Source organism: Gavia stellata, chromosome Z, assembly GCF_030936135.1.
Source record: "Gavia stellata isolate bGavSte3 chromosome Z, bGavSte3.hap2, whole genome shotgun sequence".
NCBI lineage: Eukaryota > Metazoa > Chordata > Aves > Gaviiformes > Gaviidae > Gavia > Gavia stellata.
In genome coordinates this window covers 32,133,619-32,152,566 of record NC_082637.1, presented here as the reverse complement: position 1 = coordinate 32,152,566, position 18,948 = coordinate 32,133,619, and the positions used below count along the sequence as shown (strand labels likewise).

At 43.9% G+C, this 18,948-nt stretch overlaps 1 protein-coding gene across 1 annotated transcript in view; it reads left to right on the top strand.

Annotated features, from left to right (window-relative positions):
• Positions 1-12,673: 12,673 nt before the first annotated feature.
• Positions 12,674-18,948, top strand: part of PLGRKT (plasminogen receptor with a C-terminal lysine) — a 43,433-nt gene continuing 37,158 nt past the window's right edge. The window contains exon 1 of the mRNA XM_059834362.1: positions 12,674-12,805. Within this exon, the coding sequence (XP_059690345.1) occupies positions 12,725-12,805 (81 nt within the window). The 5' untranslated portion in view covers positions 12,674-12,724. The remainder of the gene's footprint in view (positions 12,806-18,948) is intronic.

Below are 18,948 nucleotides of genomic sequence, written 5' to 3'. Positions count from 1 at the left end.
TCTGTCAGGAAATCTGAAAGTCAGTATGAACTCCAAGGAGATGTGTCCTGATTAACTCCTGGAAGATGGATGACAAGTAAGCTTTTATGGTTCCAAGACCCATGCTTGCATCCTGTGATTGCTGAACTTTAATTTGCATGCTTTCTCCCACCGTAGAGGAAAATAAGCCTTACTACACACAAAAGAAGTATGACTATTACTTACAAAATTCCTCAAGACTGAGAAAGTCTGCTGCTGTACTCAATTTTTCACTTTCAGAGAAAAAAAAAGTAGGTCCAAGTCAAATCCAGATATGCATGAAAAAGCTCGCTGCAATAACAATTACAGACCCTTCTCCTCTTTTGCCCTGAGCAGAAAGATCCCCTGGCTGCATCGGTTGAAGCAGCTTGAGACACAGCTGCCAATCAAAGATCTTTACCAAAGCTGCAATCTTCTCGTGATTTTTCTTACAGAACCTACCACAATGCCCCTTCTCTCCTCCTGCCAGCTTCTGACATCTATGGCAAACAGTTTTATAAAAGGAAAAAAATATTCACAGTGCAAAATGCTCTTCTCTATTGTTGCTGTATGTTTCCTTCACAATCAAACGAAGAAGACAGGAAAAACAGAACTCTCTGCGCAAAGACTTCTTGTGACAGAACTTAAATATTGAGGTAACTCCACCTACTTCTTTAGGAAACTTCCCCATTATTGGAAAATTCCCCACTAGGGAAAATTCTGTATTGCTAACAGTGGTTCACTGTAACCAGAGACAGAAATGTTGGGAAAATTAGTACATAAAATGCCACAGGCATTTTAAGAAACATGTCATCTGATCAAAGCCATATGTAAGCAATAGTCCTTGGAACATCAGTAGCAAGAAGTCATCCATCTACACAAACTCAGGGTCCCTACAGTATTAATCTCAAGAAGTCCCAAACAGCTGCTAACAATGACCGGAAACTTCTACACAGCTTACTCTTGTCTGCAGAGGTCATAAACAGGAATAACGGGAAGAGCATTGCCTGCCCATCTCTGGTAAGAACAGATATTCTCTCCCCAAGATTTAAGCACAATGAAGGCCCCTTGCCTTGACACTGCGTAGTGCAAGAAGAGTTGTTAAGCTTATGCATTAGCTTAGCAAGAAATAAAGAGTACTGCCGCCTTCTTCATTCTAGAAGTCATTCAAGAATACAGAAAAAAACCCCAAGTATTAGAAGCCAAAGGATGTACTCACATCAACTTGCAGACCGTAGTGGGATAACCTGGTCAACAGCACAAAATGCAACTTTAAACATATGTTTCAGTGTAAGATCACCCACTTATGTTGTCTTTGCGTATCTCAAAAAAAGCATTGAGATTCTCAGAAGAGTTAAAATGCTATGAAGTGACCACTTAAAAATTTTCAGGAAGTATTTTCTTCTTTCCACTTGACAGCCCACTCACAGTTATCTGTCATGGAAGCAAAAGCACATAACACACAAAACTGGTAAAGAGTTAACCTTTTTACTTGATGTGTGGGAGGAACGTGGAGGCAGTGACACATGAAATAGCTGAATGTAACATTTAAGTTCTAATAACCTGAAACTACCTTAGGAGGCTGAGGGGGTGGATTTCCGCAATAGGTGAGACCGATGAAGGTTAATTTCCACTGATTTCTTCTGTGCTTAAAACAGGTTTAATGCTATTTTTCTCAGAAAAAAGATGCAACAAAAAGAAACTGAAACAGATTTGTAAAATACTGACTGTGAGACCACAGAAGCCATTGATGTAGCTAGCTTTCAATGTCATGAATTTAGTTTCCTCTTTTTCATTGCTTGCCTTGAGGCCACAGGGTGGCTTTTTCCATGCAAGTATTTAGCAGCAAATAAGAGACCTGGACAGGTTTTTTGGGGGTTGTTTTTTTTTTTTGTTTGTTTTATATATATGTGTGTGTGTGTGTATACACACACATATACACACACATCTATATGCACACCCACACGCTTTACAGCATAGTTATATACCACAGTTGGTGGGGTTTTGTTTGCTTTACCTCTGTTCTGCCGCAGATTTTCCAGACAAATACCTCAGTCTTGCCTGTCATCGGGTACTCCTCATATCCTATCACCGCAGTAGCCCTCAGACAGAATGCACCCGGGAAGGCTCCAGCAGCTTCTTGTGCCATGGACGCGTCACGGCAGGACGAGGTCCACGCAGAACCGGGCCGGGCTCCTGGCAGCCCCGTGCCCCTCCCCGGGCTGACCTCTGGGACCAGCCACCTCCCTCACCCGGGCGCCGAGGTGCCGAGGGGACGGAGAACCACCCGCTCCCGCCCTCCCAGCCCCCAGACTCGGGGGGGCTGAGGGGGCAGGGACCCTCCCGGCCGACGGCCAGCCCTGCCTGGGGGACCATCGGGGCGCTGCGGGCCGCTTCCCCTGCGGCTGCTCCCGGCGGCGGCTGCGCCACCTCAGCCCGGCCCGCCTTCCTCTCCCCTCCTCTCCTCGGCTGGATCCGATGCGTTAGGCCCCAGCCCCGGCCCGGGCCTTCCCCGCCCGCCCCCGCTGCAGGTTCGCCGGCGAAGGCCGCGCCGGAAAATCTTTCGGCTGCGGCCCTCCGCGGAAAGCCGGCCCGAAAAGCCCCGGCGCTGTGCTCCCAGCCCCGCCTTTCCCAACGCTTCAGCCGGAGCGGGCCGGGGAGCCCTCCCGGGCGACCTTTCCGTTCCTGAAAGCCACGGGCTCTCAAGAAACAAAACCGAAAGCGGCCACGACCGCCGCTCTCCGTTTCTTTCCTTCTCAGGAAAAGGGGTACCCGGCGGGAGCGGCACGGCGCACCGCTCAGGTAGCCTGGCTGCTTGCCTTTTTTTTTTTCCTAACGGGAAACACTGTTTCATGGTGAAATCACATCCTTCACGCCCCAAACGGATGGCTTGCATAATGAAATCTGCTTAGTTGGAGGAAGACTGGAGTCAAAGGACTGGAAATCTGGCTGATGACACAGCATCCGGGATGGCCGTAAAGTCCGGGAGCGATGTGCCGCTTCTCCAGAGACAAAGAAGCAATCCAACTTTATTTAAATAGCTCTGTTCCCTGCCACTTAAAGATCATGCTGACGGATAAAACTCCAATAATCTGATAATATAATCTGATAATACAGTGTGGTATACAGTTTCTTTGCTGTGGTAATGTTTCTTGTGAAACATAACCCTAACAAGATCTCTGCCATAACTTTCCCGAAAGAAAACAACCCCAAAATAAGAATATTTCTCAGGACATTAATCTACCAAGGAGCCATTTTGAGAACAGTTTACTAGTGAGTACATTTACAGGGTGGAATATAAAGCAAATTCAAAACTGTAACCCATGGCAGCATGCACGTGGCAGAGATGTATACTGAAGGAGGGGAAGGACACCCAAACCCCTGTGTTCTCTATGCCGTAAGTATCAGGTACTGCCATCTGCAATACATAATTAAGGTTTTTAGGGGCCGTAAGCCAGCAGGTAGTTGACAAGCCACCAGGAGCCCTACCTGGAAGCCATCGGGTTTTCTGCTGATACAGCACATTGCTGTGGAGGTGCATAACAAAAATCGGTTTCATTCACTGACTTGGGTCCAAATCTTCCAAAATCATATAATATGAGCCCCTCAGAAAGGAGGATGTGGAATGTTAGGTTATACAATAAAAGCTCCTCTGCAGCCTCACAGAGAGGTAATGGCAGGCGGGGAAGGCCAAATAACACCCTGTCCCTGCTGCTCCCAGGCCCATCACAGGAGGTATCAGCCCAACAGAGACCCACCCCCACAAGCACAGAGGACCACAGGGGCCCCAAGATGGGTGGGAAGCCAAATAAAAGACTCAGAGGAAGGGACACCCTGCCTGGGCCCCTCCCAGGGCTCTCCCAGGAGAGCCTCAGCCCCAGGTCTGAAGCACACCAGGATGAGCCAACACCAGCACGCCTTTCAGACTGAGGGAGCTGCTGCCTGGTGGTGTGCTGTGGGACACATTATGGGATGCAGGGCAAGAGCACTTTGGCATTGGACAGGGCTCATTATGAGATGCTTAGTGGAGGAACCAAAGGTGGGAAAAGGGATAGATCTAAGTGATTTGGGGAGGAACAAGTAGAGTGGTAAGTGGATAAAAAGGACCAGTTGCATATAAATATATGCTGGTCGACGCACTTGTCTGGCCATGCCCTGCCCCCAATTAGTGCAGTCTGTCCTCTCTTCTTGTTAAAACTGCTTTCTGATTCTTTCCATGGGTGAAGGACTCTTTATTAGGGGTGCGTGTGTGTGTTTATGGGGGTCCGAGTGCCAGCAACTGGAGTCATACCATGGGTCGGAGGAGCCATGTGTCCATGGTGCAGCAAGTAGAGACTGGAGTGAGTGGACTTAAGTGCCAGCAACTGGAGCAAGACCTCGGCCGTAGGGGCCACTGTGTCTGTGCTGGCAGCAGCTGGACTGGCCAGAGGGCCCCTGTGTCTGAGTGCTAGCAGCTGAGGAGACCTGAGCGACACCAAGTGCCAGCCCCTGGGATGGGACAGGGGATCAAAGGCCCATGTTCCCTGGGTGCAACACCGGGAGCAAGAGGGTGTGCAGGTGCATGAGTGCGAGCAAAGATCCGGCCAGATGAGCTGGCGAGTACGTGTGGTGGTCTGGGAGGCAGGGTGTGGGGGTCTCTGAAGACAAGATCACAGGAGGAGCTGGGACCCTATCAGAGGGACCAAAGAAGCTGCTGGAGGGACCATGAGGTCTGGGGAATCTCTACAGGAGAGACCCACTGGGCGTGTGGGTGTGTGTATGTCTCTAAGGGAGAGACCACGGAGGGTTGGTACTAGAAGAGCACGGGAGTTCTGGCCAGCTCTAGGTGGAGGTCTGGGGGGTGCAGTGGGGTTTATGCATGCGATGGAAGTGTCAGGACCAGCAACTGGAGAGGGGCTGCAGACCTCGTGGCTTCATGTGTCTAGATGCTGGACTAGGAGACTGGGATCCAGGGGCAGCTGGTGGGCAGACTGAGTTTCTGAGCACAGCTGCAGAAGGAAGCCACCTTGTACGTATGTATATATATTCCTGCCAGCGGACCTCTGTCCTGCTTAGCCAGAGAGAGGAACAGGATGAAGCTATTGATGCTGTTTGTGCGAGTGCTCCGCGTGTCTGTCTGTGTCAACTGTGTGGGTGGCCGTATGTACATAATGTGGTGTATATGTGAGTTCTGTGTGCATGTGCCTACTGGGAATACATACCAAGCTCATACTGGTTGGACCTGTGGCATGGGGCTGTGGCAGCCTCACCTCTTTTAGGCTGTCAGATCTGCCTGACTCCCCTGACATGCAGAACTGTTCCTTTCAGCCAGAATCACAGTGCCAACAACTATTGTTCCCATGCTCTGTGTGCTGGGTACCTTTCAAAACAGACACAGAGATACATCTGCAATGCAATAGCTGGAAGGCTTTACTGTATTCTGCCATATGCTCCGAACAACATTTATGCACTTACCTGCAAATTTACTACTGAATTTACACCCACAAAGCTACTAGTTGTAGTTGAAAATTATATATTAATTTCTGTACAAAAATTCATCTTTCTACCTTTGTTCCTCTTGTTGGCTTACTGACTTCATGATTGAAGTCTACCCCAACCTTAATATGTGCCCTGCCCTGTTGTGGGCGTATAGTTTTATTTGCACTTTATTGCTGAATCTGACATTAGAGACAAGTCTGAGACAAGTCTATAATGCGTGAGTTACTGAAACTAATTCCATTTTCCATATGGAAATCAAATATGGAAACATTTTCCATATTGGGAACTAAAAGCGCTTATGCACAGTACAATTGCATCCTTCCTAAGACTTCTGGAGCACAGGAAAACAGCTTTGGATAGCCACATTTGGTTTTGTTGCACATCTCCCATGTTTTCAAAGAAGTACCTCAATGGAACTGTGTAAAAAAGTGCATTTACCCTCAGTACACTGAAGGAGGAATACAGATTAGACTAAGCTTAATGACAGGTACACTTAAAGTGTTGTTTATGGCCAAAGGGGAAACAGAGCTTATATATAAAACCAAGAATTTTTTGCTATCATACCAAGCCTGCATTTGTCTACACTACCTAATTACGTTGGTCTTAAAATCATGGTGGTACCATGCCAAGATAACAAATATAAAAGAAATTAGCCATAGAAAACTGATCACTTTCAGCAAAATTGCTGCCAGAGACAAGCCAAATAACACCAAGCTGCGGGTAGATCAAGAAAAGTTTAGTTAGAGTAGGCCTGAAAAACCTCAGCCCTGAGGCCTTGCAAACTCAATTTGAAGCTTATGGCCTGCTACTAGAAATGGAGATATAGTACCACAGGGCTACATGGCAGCAAGGGTTCCCTGGGAATACAGGGATTAGTTGTTGTAGTTACAGTGTACTGTAGCATACCTAGCATATGTAGTTTGTGTATTGGCCACATGTGGTACTCAATATGCAGTGTTACATGTGTAAAATCTTTTTGTGGATCTAAAGACTGAAGTTCAAACAGAAGACTGGTGACTAAAGTTAACACCTGGCTTTGTGAAGCTGCCTTCATTACTAGAAGGGCCAAAAGGTATAGCCAACCTATATCTACTAGACCATGCCTCAACACTCATCTGGTTCTCTGGAAATCCTTCTAACATCCACAGGGACTGATGTAGAAGGGTAACGAGAGCCCATTGTGACACCAGCAACAGTGTCTGTGACCTCTGCATATGCCATAGAGGAGAGGACAGCAACCTCTGCAAACTCCATAATGACAATCCAGAAGTGTTAGGGAACCTCTCTAATGGTATCAAGCATGATCAGGTACTGAAGGGCTCTGTTAGACTAACAAAATGTGACAACATGAGAGGGACAGTAGAAACAAAAAATGAAATGTTAAACACTTCTCTATTATTCAGTTTCTTACAGTGAAGAATATGCTTTCTAGTAAACACTAAATCAAATCCCACCAGAAAGGAAGAAGGGAATCAGATCATGGGAGTGGGTATCACCTGGTTAGCATTTACAGCACTTGTGATCTAAGAATCCCTTTCCAAATGGAAAACCAAAATGAGCAAATAATGATCTGAGCAATCATTATCCCTGGGAATTACTAAGCAGCAGCATATCTCTTCAGTAACTTCTTCACTTTGAAGTCGCAAGGTTAAACAAACCTATTCCACATGTTGTTATCCAGTGGGTTCCTGGCTGCAGATTTCACCACCTAAATTAACAATGGAATTTGGATTTTTATTTTAAAAAATCAGGAATTTGATGAGTAGGAATCGAAATTACCCATCCAGTTTTGTCCTTGCAGTTCAGAAAAGAGGCACACTGGTCATGGAAACTGTTGCCAGACATGAAGGTTACCAGTACAACTAATTCAGCTAATATTTTAATAAGCTTTAAATTGTTTAGTAATAAATGTGACATTTGTAAATGGCAAATTTACTTATACAGCTAGGTAGTGCACATAAAAATAAAGCTACAAAACAGTCCCAAAACCAGACAAAACAATCACAAACCAGTCTGACAAGTCTCTTTCCAGCAAGAACAAATGACTACAAAAACATTCCCAGAAAGAAGAGGAAGCTTCTAGTTTAAAAGCAACTTTACTAAGCTGATAAATGCTTTCATTAACTAAGAGGATTAGGTAACATTGGGACTTCCCTTATTGCAAACAAAAAATGCTGTGTCAAAGCTAGAAGTTTATATTCGCTCTGTGTACATCCTTGGATTTTCAAAGTTCACATATGTGTATATATTCATGCACTTCCTCTTTTCAGAAGTCCAATAGTAAAAGGAAAACAAAAACCAAAAATCTTCAAGAATGTAGTAATTTTTTGTCATTAACATAAGATAGTAGAAATCCGGATTTTTTGCTGAATACTCATTCCCAAAATAAAAATAAGCAATTGTCACAAGTTAAAGAATTAATTATCATGGGATTAAAAAAGTCTTACAGTCATCCATGTTTACAGTCAGTACACTTCTAGTGTACTCATATAAATACTCTATGGTAAAACAGGGAAATTGGTTTGCTAAAGATGAATTTAGGACATTGACTTTTATCTCTTTCAAACCATTTAACAATTTTGATCCAGCAGCTTTAAAGTTATAAGGTATTAAATAAGTTATAAGGTATTAAATAAGTTCCATTTTGGAAAATGTTGATAGATCTTGGAATTTAATTTTGTAGATAATCAGTTCAATGGAATCAATGAGGCAGACTGATACAGATCTAACTCTTTTCCAAATACTAATTCTGCAGGCTATCTCTAGCATGATTTGCTTCCTTCTTAATCTGGATTATGAAACTGAAGTGGATAATGAATTGTTTTACACGCAAATCATTATAGTAAAATTCAAACTGATTCATCCAAGTGCACTGCATATACAGATAAGTGAAAGAACACTTGCTTTCTTTCAAACATTTCTTCTGGTTGTTCTTCTATGTTTCTTTTTCTTTCTTGTCATGTTAAAATCACGTTTAACTTACCCAGTAAACATCTGCATTGGCACGTTATAGTTATTTCCATTTTTAGGTTACTCAATTTTTTCAGTTAAGTACCACAACCAAAATTTCTACGACTTAATTCATTTTGGAGCAACTATTTGTGGAGAAAATACATCTTATAATTTAAATACTTTTAAAAAGATGACAAGAACGAAGGAGACATAACTGCCTGAACTAATGGCTGCCAGTTATGCTTTACTACAAAATGTCTTTATGACTGCATGTGAGTGTTCTGCAATGGCAGCAATCCCTATAGCTTTCTGGACTAATGGAACACTCCCTGCCTTCAGAAATGCCAACGATCCAACAGCACCATGCAATATGTGATGTCTGATTTTTTTCTGTGGACTCCATATCATGACCTGACAGATCGGTTGTCAACAGGCCACAGCCTGCAGTACTGGAAGAAAAGCCTGTGCCTAAGCCTAGGTTTTATAGTGCTGTACTCCACAGGACAACGGTTCCCAGCTGATGATGTGCCAGCACATCATGAATAAGGCACTGTACTGAAGCAGACTTAGCAGCGCCACTTAACCCAGCTCTTGTTCTTCATTATGCATTTGAAACACCGTGGTAGCAAGACACTGATGGAGGGGTAAGACAGGTATCAATCAGCCAAACAGGACAGAGATTCTGGATTTGATTGTGGCTCTTCAGAAGTGTTTCTGATTTCCTGTGACAGTAACATAAATGAAGAGCAGCAATGTGGCTGGAGGTGCAGGAACTGGAACAGGACAGGCAATGTCCCCCAGCGTGGTGCCGTGAATATTCACAGCATCACTGAAATCATACTGTTCAGCTCATGTCTGGAGCAGCAAGCAGGTATCAGCAAGGAGAGGCAAGAGCTGCAGCCCCAGTTGCAGACGGGCTTCTCCCTGGTGTCTGCAGTCTGGTGTAGCTCAAACCTGCCTCCCCTCCACGCACATAAACCACAGTGGCTCTTTATGCTACCTATGTGAAACTAGTCTCCATTCTCTCTGCTACTTCTTAAATCCTTAATCCTTTCTTCAGAAACTAGCCCCATTTCCCTAGCAATCAGCCACAGTTCCCCCTCCCCCCGCCCCCATTCTTGTATTATTGAAATCTGCTGCCCCATCATGTTAACCCCTCCACAGAAACCAGACCTCTGCAATACAGAGGTCTACCAGAGCTGCAATATGGAGGTCTACTGCACTCTGAAATATCTTTCTTCCAAAGAAAAGAAGAAATTTGGACAGACCAAAATGGTTTGCTTGGCTGCAAAAGGCTCGGTGGGTGGGGGTGGGTGCTATCTTTGGTAACCTGCTTTGAAGGAAAATTACCTTCTTTCAAATTTACCAGTGAAAGACCCATCAATCACAATTTTCTCCGATGAAGCCTAGTTAAAGAAAAAACTGTCACTGGCTGCCAGTGCAGTACTGCCATCTTGCGCGGAGCTGGCATATAGCAGGAAATTTCTCCCCTGGATCTTTGCTGCAACTGTAGCAGGCAAGTCCTCAGGGAGTTGCGTGTCACCTTCGTGTTCATCACACAAGCCGCTACTCCAACGCACTTGGAGGATGGATTCTTCTACTCAGGGATGGACAGCTCTGTTATCAGCAGTGCGTAATTTCATCTGTTAGCTATAATTTTTTCTGGCCTCTGCCTTCTCACTCTCTGATCCTTCCTTACAGCATTTCTCTCTCCCTCCTTCTCAGTACACCACCATTTATTAATTTTTTCAGTTTGTCCCATAATTATGCTGATCTCCATTTTTCATAACATTTTACACAACCAGCCATCCCTCATGTATCTAACAGATTTCCATGTATCCTTCCACAAGACCTTACTACCTTCTTGGATCACAGGCAATTAGAATTAAGTACACACAGTCCAATGCATCCTCCAGTTCTCTGCACAGGATTGCCATTTTGAGAGTCAGCTGACCTGTTTCCCCCTCCCTTGGTTGTTCCTGTCATTTACTGCATCTTTCTGACAGAGAATGTTTTGATTCTAGATACAACCTTACGCATGTATTAAACCGCAGAGAAGTTTGCCAGAACAGGGCTTTTCAATGCTCCTTTCCTGTGATTGGCAGCTCGTTACTTTAGATAAACCAAGATTTACACAAAGATTTTTATTCAAGTGAGCAACAAAGTGAAACTATTAACTGTGGGCAAAAGCCTTGCTTTCAAAGGTGTATGCAGAATTTTGGGCCAGATGCCTGCATCCTTGCAAGTGCTTACATCTATAAGCAGTTAAATCAACACTTACTCTATACTGTAAACTGACAGTGAAAGTTTGACGTGGACTAGTCTGTCAAACCTCTGGAGCTGAAAATACATCCCACCGTCATGTTTTTAAAGTTTCTATCTCCTTACAAACTAAAACTATGTGTGGTCAAGAGATTAAATACTTTTAAAAGTCACAGGGATTTTCAAAATATCACAAAAAAAGTTCAAGTTCTTGGAAAGACTTGAAGTAAAAATGTTAAGCAGTTTTCCACAATAGAAAAAATTTTGTTTTGTCCTTACTTCTATTTTTGCTGTGCTGTTAAAAAAGGGGGAAGGAGGAAAAATGGGAAGATAGCTGTCTTCTCAGACATTTTTTTCAAAAAAACCCAACCTTTGCAAAAACATATGCATTTAGAAAATTAATTAATACTAACAACAAGAATCACTTGCAGATCAAGACATTAGCAGATGTCAGTATTTGAGAATGACACTCACTACATCTGAATCTTGAACTAGAAGACTCTTTCTGGAAACAGATGATTAATTCTTGTTGTAAGGTCAGATGTCAAATTCCACTATGAGGTGGTGTTTGATGTGCCATATATTCTCATGGACTGGTGTTGGAAACTTTAATGAGATACTCTTGAGTGCCAAAAGAATCCTGGGAATCCTATCCCATATTTGTATCATCGTTTACAAAGCCAACTGACAGAGTGTAATTTTTGTGTCAACACTCTTTTAATTATGAAAATTTCGTTTCTTTGGATTTCAAAGTCAGCCTTTAATTATGGATGGTGATGTCATGAAAACATTCTAACACATGATGAAAGAAAGGCAGAGTTAGACAAGAAGCCTAAGTGTCAAAGGCATTTAATTCCTTTCTTGACCAATTTATACTTAGTACCTGCTTGCATCATGCCCATGTTGTCAACACACCAGGGCCTGTGTACACGTTTAAGGTGGAGAAGAGTTCCTGGAATTTTCTTGGGACAGCTTCTATAAACAAACAAACAAAAAAAAAAAAAAAAACAGAAAAACCAAACAACGGGGGAAGGAAAATAACAGGCAGCCCACTGCAGAGCTGGCACTTCCCATCCAGTGCATTTTTAGTACCCACCTAAGCGGCAAGAACCAGCATGAAACCCATTGCTTCTTCACACGTTTACATTTCGAAGTTGCCTGAAACCCCTAACATCATGCCAATGCCACGATACTCCTCGGGTAAAAACATATGTGGTACCAGTCCCACTTGAATGGAACCGCATCTTTTCAGACTGGTGCCGGATTTAAGGTGTTTACTTGAAATTAGCTTAAAAAGAAAACAACAAAAGGCAAAGCGTTCCTGGTTACGACAGAAACCAACGGCCCACGCACGTACAAGCGGTGCCGCTCCCCCACAGACATTTCAAACAGCGGGCGGCCGCCGGTCTCCCTCAGGGAGCACCCGCGCCCCGCCCCGCCCCGCTCTCCCACCCCCCGAGGCCGAGGAGCACGAGGGCCACGAACGGCACCAGCCGCAGAGGGGCCGGCGAGCGGGGCAAGGCGAGGCGGCCGGGACGGGCACCCCGGCGCCGGCCCTTTAAACCCCGCCCGGCTCCGCCGGCGCCGGCCAATCGCCGGCCGCAGGCAGGGCGGCGGGGCAGCTGGGTGACCTGCCGCGGGGCCGGCCTCAGCTGTTGCCCTCTGCCCGTGCCCGATTGGTGCCTTTCCCGAGGCGGGGGGAGGCGGGGCTGGGCGGGGCTGTGTTGTGCCGTGCCGCAACGCGCTGCGCTGCGGCGGGCCGGACGGGGGCGGAGGCCTCTGCCTGGCCTCCGGGAGCGGGGCGGGGGCTGCCCCCTGGCAGGGAGGCGGGCGCGGCTGGCGCACGCCCTCCGGGCGGGAAGGGGCGGCCCGTGCAGCTGAGGCGGGCGCCGGAGGCTCGCGAGAGCCGGCCTTCCCCCACGGGGCGGGCGCCTTCCGGGGGCGGGCGAGGCCGAGGAGAGCCGTCCGCAGCACCGCCCGCGTTTCGCGTGGCGCCGGCCCCGCCTGCCGCGTCTCTTCTGCGCGCCGGGGCGCGATGGGGTTCGTCTTCTCGAAGTCCGTGAACGACAGCCTGAAAGCTCAGCAGGAGTTCATGCTCATGAACTCACGGCTTCAGGTAACTCGTACGCCGGCGGCGGTGTGGAGGAAGGTCACCCGCGGCCCGCTGTCTGCACGGAGCTGGGCTTGCGGCTTCACCGGCGGAGGTTCGCTGTCCTCCTGGGGTTAGAGGTGCTCCGTTTACAGACTGCCAGTTCCGGTGTGGTCATCTACCGCAGCGGGTTCAGATGTATAAAGCACTTATTCTCTGGATCTAACAGCTTCCTCGGATGTCTGTGTTAACAAGTTGTAGAGGTGGACACTATCCTTGTGGTAGCCAGACCCTAAAAATACAGTTTTTGAAACTTACCTTGCACCGTCCCCCGAAGCACAACTAGGCTACTCCAGTGTTAAGCAACAGGGATATGTTAAAGTGAATCAGTAACAGCATGGTTACTAAAACATGGATACTGTTTTCTTAAAATATATGAGTTAAACATGGTTAAACTCTTCCACTATATAAAATCTTTCAAACAACACTTTCTTTAGGTTCAGTTAGGCAACGGCAGTTATTCCACATTACTAGTAAGGCACTACACAGCTCTTCGTGGTTCTAGAAACCTCGGACTAAATAGGGCATAGGGAATTGTTTATTCCCTCTCATAAAATAATAAAATAGTAGCCGAGAAACAGAAGGAAAACCAGTTGGACTAAGGTTCAGAAAGTTGTGATGAAGGGAATTTACAGTGTAGCACTAGTTATATAGCTTTCTGATCTGGTGTTAGGTATCTTATGATCTGTAACTTGTTTGTGTACCAAATGCTAGAATGCAATCTGAAGGACTTAGATGGAGTTTGTCCCTTTAGTTTTGCGTTTAAATTGAATACAGGAATTTTAAAATGTTTAAAGTGATGGATAAACTTCCAGTTTATCAAGTTGCCAGTAGATGGCATATTCTAGTTTTCAAAGTGGCATGCGGATGGTAGGTTTTGTAGGATCCCATGTAAACTGAACCTGGGAGGTAACCCTGGAAATGTGGCTGGGAAAGAGAAAGACATCGTCAGGAAGGATGATATAATAAAATACTGGATAGCTCTTAACTGTTTAAAGAAAATCAACTTTTTGCAAGGTTTGTAAACATTTTCTGTCTGTGCTGGGTTATATGTTCCTCAGATGCAACCACAAGTTTTGTCTACAATTTTTTTTTTTCCCCCCATACAGAGGGGCTCCTCCCACCCCTGAAGTGTTTGGAAATCCAAATGATGGGAATGTTTTCTGTTTGAGAGAATGATGATGAAATTAAAGTGGAGGCTTGCTTCATGATCTGCTTCTCTGCTGTGCAGAATGAAAGACAGAGTTGAGGAAACAGCTTGAATTCAGGCTAACATTTGTAGGGTGCTGTGGGCTTTGAATGGCAAACAGTGTTTGGTGTCTTGACCCCAGATGCCTAACAACTCTAGTTCTAGCCCAAATGCTCAGGGTAACATCAAAAATAAACTTCTTTGAGGACAGTTACAAAAACCCTTTCAAGATGGCATACAAACTTTTTGCACGTTGCTCTTTAGAAACTCTCCCTGTGTTGTATTTTTTCTTTTTGACAACAGTAATAGCCAACATAGTAGATTTCTTTCTAACACTACAAATGCCTGATCATATCTGATTTGTACTATGTTTGCAGACATATTGGCCATGTTAGAAAACCCACATCTTTTAAAAATGCATGAAGTGGGCAGTTATGTCAGGTGCAAAAGATGCAGTGGGGGCAAGGGGAGGACTAAATTTTGTGTCATAAGGGGGTGGAAGAAAATAGCTCTGCTCTGGGCTTAGGGAGAGTATAAGGAAGAGGAAAAGACTGCCAGGTGTCTTCTCCATATGTGACTAAAACCTGTGATGTGTCTGGAGTCTAGTGTTAGACAAACTACTTTCAGGCTATTTGTGGAAAGTAGTATAGCCTGATTTATTTGCTTTTAGACAGAAATTGTAACTAGAAATACCTGGAGAAGTTAGGTCATACTAGGACCAGAATGAAATAGCTTAACTTAAAGTGTTACATACTCTCTTACAGTGAAATACTGGGATTTGGATGCTGACAGTTCTGTCATCTTCCTCAGAAAACCAACATATTTATTAATAAAATAGAAGGTTCCACTTCAAGCAATATGATGTATTTGCTATGAGAAAGTAAAAAATACCGGTTTGTTTTAAATGTAAATCTATCCCAATACAACATGAAGAATCAAAACCTCTTGGAGCTTTTCATAGCTTCTGAATGTACTTTTTGGAGTGCCCCATGATTGCAATGTTGAGGGAACAGGGTATTATTGTTACTCCAAGCCAACTGGTGTGGATCAAGAAGTCATCAAAATTGTTTCTCCTAGAATGTCTTCCCTACCAGCAATGGTGGTGTGACACTGCTCAGAAATGAACTTTGGGTTGACCTGGAGCAACACACAGCAGGTGTTGGTGACACAGTCAGAATCTGTGCAGGCTTGTCCTGTTCCTTGTAGATGAGGAGGAGTCATAAGTTACTGTAAAGTGTTTGGAACAGGATTTTTGTGCTATCACTTTCCATGACAGAACACTTTTTTTTTTAAAAAGCAAAATAAATTAAGTATATGCTGTCCTCTCAATGGAGAGAAGACACAAAGCTGTTCAGTCATTGACCTACCCTCTCTGGAGGATTGTAGGTTGGAAGGAGACCATTGCAAAAATAGAAAGGCAAGTAACATGGCAGAAGTTGATAAAGACCCCTCCAGATCCCAAGCCTTAGTGTGTGCTAAAGCTGGTCAGTTTTAGAGTTGCTCTGACCTGTGCTAGACACCCAAAGCAGCTCAACTACTTCACAATAAGAGAATGTTAAAGGATGCTGTAAAGTTGTGTGCATATTTTTTTCTTTATAGCCTTCTTCGGATAACTCTGAAAAGAAGGGATTGTGGCCTTGTAAATTGTATCTTAATGCTGTTTGGAAGAGTAATGAAAACTCAGCTGACAGTTTGCCTTGATATTGAAGGACTTGCCAGTTCTTTGTGTTGTCTTGGTGTGGCTCCAGAATGAAACACCAGTCTGTATCAAGTGGAGACTGTTTATGGTAGAAGTTTGTTGAGGCTTCATTGTTATCATGAGCCTGATCCTTAAAGTGTAACTTGCAAAATTCTTTCCAAACACTTAATATACCAGACCTACAGATCAAGCCTAGCATATGGCCTCACTAAGTGCTTTTAGCGTGGCTGAACAGGTAAGAGGAGGTTCCAGGTCTCAGAACATTTATAGCAATTATTTATTTTCATGAGCTATGTGGGTGCTCTTAACACATTTAAAAGCAGGAATTTCATGCATTTCTTTTGTTGAAGTGCTATATTCTCTACTTTCTGTTCTGGTTAGACTTTTATTCCTTGCCATTTTTTTCAACAACCCAAATGTATACCTTGAAAAAGCTATTTCAATAGCTATTTACTAAGAAAACCATTTTCAGATGTACAAGGCAACCTGGAAAAAGATACACATTTTGAAACTGGCAACTAAGAATGCAGCAATATTTATGGCTGGTAGTTTATTCCTCAGTACGGATTAGAACACTTTAAATATATTCTTTTATTTGATATTTCTAGACAGTGACATTCCTTGACCAACAGGTGCGTCTCTTCATAGGAAACTGGCTGAATTCACATACTTTGAAGCTTGCTAAAGACTTTATTGTGATGAGACAGGCTTAAGTACAATTAATGCATAATATAAGTACATTGTCTTCAAACAATTAAAAAAATGTTAAAACAACCTTGTATATTCTATATGTAGTGTTATTTAGAGTGATAAGAAGCAAAATCATGGTAGAAGGTCGTGACACAGTACAGATTAAAATTTTAAATTTAATTTCTAACTGTTAATGAATTCAGTTCTAGGACTACATAGAGCAAAGCTTACTAAATTAAACTTGCACAATGGAGGAATATTTTTGTGCTGATGCGTAAAAGACATTCTAAGTGCAACTTAAAGGTTTTTACTGTAGGGTATAGACATAAAAAAGCCTAAGCTCTCCTGTGAAATTTTTGCCAAGCTTTCTCATGCATATAGAGGAATCAAAAATGCTTTCTTTTGTTTTGAATAGAACCCCACCAACTCACTACTATGCCACTCCCCCCTTCCTTCCCCCCCCCCCCCCCCCCCCCCCCCCCCCCGTTATTTTTATAGAGGTGATACTGCTTTTGGCTCTAAAAAGTTGCTTTTCCTTGCTTTGCTTGGGAGATTCTAAACAGGGGAAACCAAGTGAATTCCCAGGTTTCCAGTATATAGTCTCTCTGTAAGTACTTAGTGAACTACATGAAAGGTAACCCTTCAGAGGAGGAGGCTGAGATTTTGTTTTATAAGGGGTTTTTTTGGGTTATTTTTCCAGTGGTATTATGAGAGTTGAATGACATGAAGATATCTTGATATGTGTAGGAATAATACTGCATAGTAAACAGTGGTTTCTAGTAATTTAAATTAAAAAAATTAACTCCTTGTAGAATTTGAAATCCTTGGTAACTGTTTTCAACTGTATGTCAATGTATAAGGAGTTTTCTTACTTAATGACAAGAAATTTTTCACTGGTACTCCACAAAGAATTGGTGGTACATAGAGTCCTTTAATGACTAGCCTTTTTACTCTTTCATATGTTAACTTGCAACATCATTAATAATGAGATCTGAATTGACGACTAGCTTATAGGGGTTTTTTATATCACTCTTTTTTTAACATGAGATGACCAAAATGGGAAGGCAGCATCTGACTGATATGGTTGTGATATCTTTAAGTATAACTGTCATACCTAAGGGATTAAGCACTCTCTTGATGTTGTCTAGCTATTGATGTTTTCACCTAGATACCATTGTGGGAAAACTGTACAAAAAAGCAATGATGAGATAGAGAAACACTGATTTTGGTCGGAGAATGGAAGAGAAAAATCTGTTGTATAGGGGTCTGCCCAGTGAAGTGAAGTAAATGAGAGCAGGTCAGCTCAAAAAGCAAGAATTTTGTAGCTGGAGTTTAAGCCATGTGGAAAAGATTAATTCCTAGCTTTGTTGAATTGCTAAAAGTGATACTGATGCAGTTCTAAACAATGAGCTTCTTTCTCCAAATAATTTCACAGACCATTTTTACTCTTTAAAAAAAACCACAACCCAAAAAACTGTTTTCTCCAAATGAAACAATAAATCACATTCCCCTATCCTAAAAAAATGTTCCTAGTATAGCAGCACAATAGGAGCATTTTTCTTAACAGCAGATGTTAAGTAAACAAGTCTAGAACATATCTGGTCCTTGCAGAAGCTTTTATGAGTGACAACATGCTGGATTTTCTGCAGTGTTGATGGTTCTGGAGAAAGGAGCCCTGTACATGCGCAAGTACATATGTACACAGCCTGAGAAACAAGCAGGAAGAACAAGAGCTGTTTCTGGTCACAAAACTGCAACATCATGGCAATAACTGAGAGGTGGTAGGACAGCTCATGCAACTGGAAGTCTATAATGGACAGATACAAGCTCTGCAAGAAAGACAGGTAGGGAAGGCAAGGAGGAGGGCTGCCCATGATGTGAAGGACTACCATGTGGGTTAAAGGTCAGAGGAGAGACTGCAAAACATGACACTGTGGTGGGAGTGTGCTGCAGACCACCGCTCAGGGTGACAAAGTACATGAAGCCTTTAAATAACTGAAGAAAGCTTCTGGATTACTGACTCTGGTTCTCATGAGACTTCAGTCTCCCTAACATCTGCTGGAAGGGCCATAAAGCAGGACATAAGCAATTGAGTGCGTTTCTGGAAAATGTGAGGGATAACTGATACAGGTAGGTACTGGGTGGGCCATCCAGGGCTCATGCGCAGCATGATTTATTAGAAATAGAGAGGAACTGATTTGGGGATGTATATCAAAGGCAGTCTTGGTTGTGATGGCGAGATCAGGGTCCTGAGGGGACTGAGGAAGGCAGGTAACACAGTGCAGACCCTAGACATTGGGAAAGCAGATCTTGTCTTATTCAGGGAACTGTTAGGTGAGATGTAGGAGGCAGCTCTGGAGGATAAAGGAGTTCAGGAAAGCTGACATGTTTAAGGACAACCTCCTCCTAGTGTCCGTGGCAAGACAGAGCCCCTGGCAACAATACAGGCTGGGGGCTGACAACTGGGGAGCAACTCTGTAGAGATGGAGGGGATACTGGAAGACAGCAACCGGAGCATGAGCAGGCAGCGTG